At 45.1% G+C, this 6,261-nt stretch overlaps 1 protein-coding gene across 1 annotated transcript; it reads right to left on the bottom strand.

The window, feature by feature from the left end:
• Nucleotides 1-837: 837 nt before the first annotated feature.
• Nucleotides 838-5,482, bottom strand: si:ch211-203k16.3 (angiopoietin-related protein 7). Its single transcript, XM_061092046.1, has 8 exons — nucleotides 5,330-5,482; nucleotides 4,605-4,820; nucleotides 2,981-3,100; nucleotides 2,776-2,890; nucleotides 2,543-2,680; nucleotides 1,876-2,092; nucleotides 1,596-1,791; nucleotides 838-1,513 (listed from the first exon to the last, which is right to left on the bottom strand). Exons 1-8 carry the CDS (start codon nucleotides 5,480-5,482, stop codon nucleotides 1,367-1,369), a joined length of 1,302 nt encoding a protein of 433 aa, XP_060948029.1. The 3' UTR covers nucleotides 838-1,366.
• Nucleotides 5,483-6,261: the final 779 nt, after the last annotated feature.

Genomic DNA, 6,261 nt, shown 5'->3' on the forward strand with positions numbered 1-6,261 from the left:
ATTCAGCCCTCGCTGGCTTCAGGTGCAGCTGGATGTGGAGGCCGCATAAAGTCACCAGGCGAGGGGATCTCCACATACAACAGATAGTACAGGCATTCTCGTTTGTTTTTGTAGTTATTTTCAGTGGATGTGATCTAGTAAGTTTGGGGCTTTTATATAATACTTAAAACATTGGGTGGGTTTTGTTTTCAGGTTTTTATGCCACGGTGCTGGCGACATCCAGTGGCCAGAAATGTCCTATATGTTTTTGTTCATTCTCGTTCGTTCGTTCAGTTGGACTGAACAGATGAACTGATTTGATTTTCGGTAACTGTCTGGTTGGTCGAGGCCTATAAACACAAGGCAGCTTTTGAGAGTTCAAATTCGAAGTGATCACAAGCTGCAGCCTCTCTTTCTGCCCGTTCTGGCCTCCTGGTGTTACCTCTGCACGACACATGCTTGCTAACTGACACAAAGCTGCCAGTATGCTAAAGGTCTCAGGAAACCCCTGTGTGATGTCATTTGAATTGAACACATGACTCAACACTCACCGGATACCACACACAAACTGTAGTTTACATTATGATGAGAGATGATTCAGGACCTGGTCTGAAAATGTATCTGATCTCTCATCAAATAATTGGTAGAACTTGCATCATTGTGTGTATATAGTACACTTTGAGACTTATAGGATATGTAGTGTTTATTGTACTGCACATATGTGTGTATACACACTCCTCCAGAGCACATAATCTCTTCTCTGAGCCTATACAGAGACAGTAGCACTTAGGTCTTTTTTATCTAACACATTTAGGTTTTCTTATAATTATACATTTGATTAAATTAATAGTTGGCTGACATTCAAAATAAATGTAATATAGCACAGTATAGATATCACAAGAAGTACAATCACACAGCGAATGCAAAGCATTCAATAATCTCACATGCTCTGCCTGCCAGTTGTACTTGTCTCCTCTCAGACACCATCAGTTCCACCACACTGTCAACAAAATCTGCTGATTTATTTTGGCCGAGTCACTAGTTATGTGTCAAGCTAGAAGTATAAAATAAAGTACAAAATTACGAAGAACTCACTTCCCACAACTCAGTGAAAAATGTCCCAGGAAAATCAGGTCCGCATGAGAAAATCAAGAATACCAGCCAGAGATGCATATGCATTCAGTTCAGAAACAGAGGAGAAGTCCTATCCACTGGTTAGTCTGTAGGTCCACTCACTACAAAACAGTTCATCAACATTTACCTCCCTCTCTGTCAATAAAAACATCGTTGGACGTCACCATCAACATGGCGTCCAGTGATTTATTGCGTCATCTCCATTGCTGAAGAATTGTTGCTGCAGCTATACTGTCGTCAGGGTGACGGTAGTTCAGGGTGACAAACGGGTTCGGAAGCTGCGTGGTCGGATCATCATGCTGACCTTTCGTAAAGAGTAATAGTCAGAGTCTTTCCAGGAGTGCCAGACGATCCCATCAGGACCCAGCGGCCCCCGGCCCTGGGGGGTGTAGTGGCCTCCCTGCGGGGTCAAGAGGTAGTGAGCACTCTCATGACTTAACAGGACAAAACACTTTAAAGAGGGATTATCTGTGTGCACGTACCCTGTAGTAGAAGCCGTTAAGGTTGGCGTAGAAGCACTGGTTGTACCACCAGCCACCGTGAGAGATCTCGGCACAGATGTTCCCACTGTCCGGTGTACTGAAGCCCTGCTTGTCGTGGTACCAGCTGAAAGAGTCCTGCACCGAGCCGCTGAAGCCGGACACGTGGAGCCGGTACTGATGCTCCTCATCCTCCACACTGCACACACATTAGTGAAACAAGAGGCACAGATGGTTGTGCATGTGTCTCCCACCCGGCTGCACACTTGGACATGACACTGACCTGAAGCTCTGGTAGACGGCGTGTTTGTACTTGTTGCTCCAGTCCTCCAGGTTCACCCGGAGGCTGTAGTCGCCCTGGGTGCTCAGCTCGTGTATGTGGTCATTGCCCAGCCAGAACTCTGAGTGCAGGTCACCGAATCCGTCCCTATAGTCCCTCCAGCTGCGGTCAAAGCTCACTGAGCCATCGACCCGCCGCTGGATCACGGTCCAGCCACCACCTGAGGCAAAAAGACACGAGGAGGATGTTTTGGGATTACCCGTGATTTCCCCTCAGTGCCAGTAGGTGATTTGTAGGGCGATGGGTGGGGGTGTTTTATCAATTCTGCCATCCCTTCTCTGCCTTTCCTTCATCCCATATGAAAGAGAGTGCTGCAAGTGTGGAGGTGAGCATCCTGTAGTTAATACTCCGAACTAAATTCAAACCGAATGGCACTGAAAAGAACAGGAGGGCTCCACTCTTTTCCTCACTGTCCCTCATCACTTACCGCGTTGGTGCCTGTTTAAACATCCATAAAGATTTTACCAACCGTGGCAGGCCAACTGGATTCAGCAGGTTGTGTGTGCATGCCAATACACAGGCGGCAACTCTGTCTTTTCAGTTGAAATACTGTGAAGTAGTTGATGCCAAGCCAATATGTATTTTCCTCATGTTCATATGTGAGACTCACCATCTGTGTCCATGTCACAGTAAACCTCCACCGACCTTCCTGCCAGTGAAGGTACTACAGTGTAGAGGCCTGATCTCCTCACGCCATTGTAGTAGATAGAGGCACAGTCTATGGGGCAGTTCCTCACATGTTGAGTCTCTGATGGAGGAGAATAACAGAGGAGTAAATAAACAGGGAGAGTTTTGCACCCTCTGCTGGCTGATCATAGCATGTGGGTTGGTGGAACTGTGTACCTGGGTGCAGGGCTTCTTGGCGGCTCATGAGAGGGTTGGGATGGACGACTTTGGTCAAACAACCAGGGCCTCTTTTTACATCATCCACCAAAAGTGTCAGATTATGGACTTGGTCCTAGGCAGAGACACACACAGTCCAACTATCAAAACTAGTCGGTGCATTGATCCTGAAAAGACCCAGTTAGGATGAGGAGCTGCAGTTTACCTGTAGTTCCAGGATCAGAGTGCCCTGGAGGTGCAGCAGGGTGGTGGCTTCAGCATAGTGCACCTCCAACTCATGAAAACGCTGTTCCAGGGAGGCGTTCAAATGGTGTTTGTCTTCACTCTGACGTCAGCGACATGAATACACAAACACACAACCAAAGACATACACAATAACTGAGGTCTGTGTAAAAGTACACTACATGAGCTGTTAAAATAAATAACAGTAAGCAGTGGCTCTGTTGCTGTACAGAGTAGCAGAAAATATGGATTTTGAAATATTTAAATGAATATTAATTATTCAACGAGGGTAAATACAATAGATTTGCTATGATTAGGGGGAAATAAGTTATAGTTTAGTTTTCTAGCACAGAGAAACATCATGCTCATGGATCACACATTGATTTTGCTTTTCCTATTGCTGCTTTAAATTTTGCAGCAGTGCTGCATTGCAGAAATTGAAGCGTCAGTAATCTCTTCCCTGAAGATGAGGCATTCTGGTACATTTCACATTTGAATGGTTACTGGTAGTTTATTCTAGTTTGGACCTGGAAAGCATGATGGAAAAACAAAGTTACAACAAATGTTGCCTTATTTTGTCATGTGCTGAAATGTCACTTAAATACACATTAAAGAAAAATAAATCTTGTGACATCCTGACCTCTCCACATCATCTTGATATAACCTCATATAGATCGTATATATATATCTCCTTGCACACATTTAAACTAGCAACGTCTGCTGCATACTCTCAGGACCATAACAACACCTCCCCTGTTTGAAAACTCCACTCACTCCAGAGTGCGGTCTATTCCTAGCCTGGACATGGAGGATAACACTAACTCCCATTACCACCAACCCTGGAGCCCTCTCCCCTGCCCTCCACCGTCCACCTGTGGCCGCTGAACGCTCCAGCTGGAGAGCGAGTCTCTGCTGCTGTGTGTGGGCTCACTGCCTGAGACGCATGAGGCAACACGTGGAAGAGTAGGAGGCTAATCCTGTTAGTGACTAAGGTCAAGGACATGCTGCAGGGAAGCCAGCTTGATGGCAGGGCACCACGTTACAGGGCAGAAGTGCACACAAGGAATAACGTCATGCGTTTCCTCTTCTAAGACAGCAGCACAGGAGAGGGTTTTTAATCATAGTGGGTGTTTTAGAAAATTGCTGGAATTGAACTTTGTAGAAAGCAGTCTTGTGGAACTGTCAAAGCTTATTTAAGCAAATATATATTCACAATTTTCTGAGCTTAGGGAAATACAAAAACTATTGGGTAACTATTTAACAAGAAGTCGAGCAGTGAAATTTCACACACAAGAACACACTGAAAAGAGAAAGTTGTTGAACCAATTTTTATAAAAAAATACGTCAAGTGGTACCACAAAGAAATGAATTAAGTTTGTTCAAATCAAGATAACAAATTGTAGAAACACAATTGGAAAGTTTTAAGTTGGCCCAACCACTTTCTTCATTCAACTTTCCAAATGAGTTCTGCTATAAGTAAAGTAAACAACCCCTGAGTTCAAACGTCCAAGGAGTCTCCATGTAGACTAGAGCAAGTCCACAAAGCGGTTGAGAGGATTGCTGCTGATATTTGACCCGGGTCTGCTAAATCAGTATGGAAATCTCACCTGCAGCTCGAGCACCCTGATGCGGTGACGGTGGTTCCTCAGCTCCTCCTGCAGAGCAGAGATGGTTTCTCTCATCGCCACGATCTGCTGCTTCCGCTCCTCGTTCTCGTGCAGCCAGTACGAGACCTCGTCCGTGCAGCGGAACATGTCGGGGCACCTCTGCTCGTCCAGCTGAGGCAGCGTGGCCACCAGCCGACACAGCCCGTTCTCCATCACCTGGTGGATGAAGAAGTGCTTCTGGTCACAATAAATATTATTTGGAGTCTTATCCCCCCTGGGCAGTAGTGGGATTGAAAAATACTAAAAAACTGCATCCAATCAATAGTGTGAACTATCTGAAAAGATTTTTTAAACGCAAAAGTAGACCTAGTTTTGTATTAGTTGCAATTTACAAAATAATTTGTTCCGTTTAAATATTTTCTCTTGATTTTAATGCTTCTGTCCTGCAGTGGTGGGAATCTTAAAAAAAATCCTTTATTTACGTACAATACAATACAACACAACAACTGCCTCTTCAAGCAGTCTCCCCCTGTTTTAAGCTAAAATAAACTGTAGAGAAAAGTACCCTAATTAGGTGAATGTCAAAGTAGCTGACGTTTTACTAGGTTGTATTATTTCTTCTTGGATAAATAATCGGACAAATGTTGAGGCATAATATTTAAAACCAGCAGGAAGTTTAAAACCATGTACTGCGATTGCACCTGCGAAGTAATCCAAACAATGACCTGGTTGGAGTACTCCCCACACTGGGAGCCGCCTCCATTGCGGGCTGTGTCGTTCAGGTTGTCTGCTTTGGCGTCTGGGAGCAACACGATGAGGACACAGAGAGCAGAGCACAGGCTCCAGCCAGGTTGGTAGTTTAAGGACAGGAGAGACATTGTTGGCACCGGGTTAGTCTGTCCCTGCGGGGGTGACACTCCGCTGTGAATCAGGCTCTGTTGGCTCTTCCTACACAACATCGAAAACAACTGTTATTTTGCCTCATTTTCAAACCTCGTCACAAAAAGTCTTTGTATTTGTTGGATAACGAGACATGAATTTAGGAAAGTGAGATTAAAGTGGGGTGATCTCCACAGTCTCTATCACTGCAGTTTGTCCTGAGGTAACTCAGTAAAGACACATACACAAGATTAAACATGTCTGATACTCATGAAGCCAAACCGAGGCCCTGACCTAAACTGAGCCAAATTAAGCTGATGATCTGTTTTCTAACTTTCTCAATGAGCATGACGTCAATACACTGTAATGTGGAATGATTCTCTGGTGCAAATACATTTGTCTTTTTCTCTGTGAAGGAACAAACATGTTTGGTGGGAGGCTCGAGTCCTCCTTCGCTTGCGGCAGGTTCGGTTCTGATCCGGCCTTTTGCTGCAGGTCTTCCTCTTTCTCTCCCCCGTTGTCCTCACAACAAATGCGAAAATGTCCCAAAACAAATGCACCTGTAGAAGTGACGGTTTCACTCACCCCCCTCACAGACCATCTCCAAGGCCTTTCCATTTCGGGCTGAGGAGTTCTGCCCATTTCCTTCCTCTCCTCCTCCTGTATCTCCTCACGAATCTTTTCCTTTCTTACTCTGAGTGTTTAATGCTCATCTTCTGTCTCTCTCTCTCGCTCTCTCTCTCTCTCTCTCTCTCTCTCTCTCTCTCTCTCTCTCTCT

This window comes from Limanda limanda, chromosome 18 (genome assembly GCF_963576545.1).
Source record: "Limanda limanda chromosome 18, fLimLim1.1, whole genome shotgun sequence".
NCBI lineage: Eukaryota > Metazoa > Chordata > Actinopteri > Pleuronectiformes > Pleuronectidae > Limanda > Limanda limanda.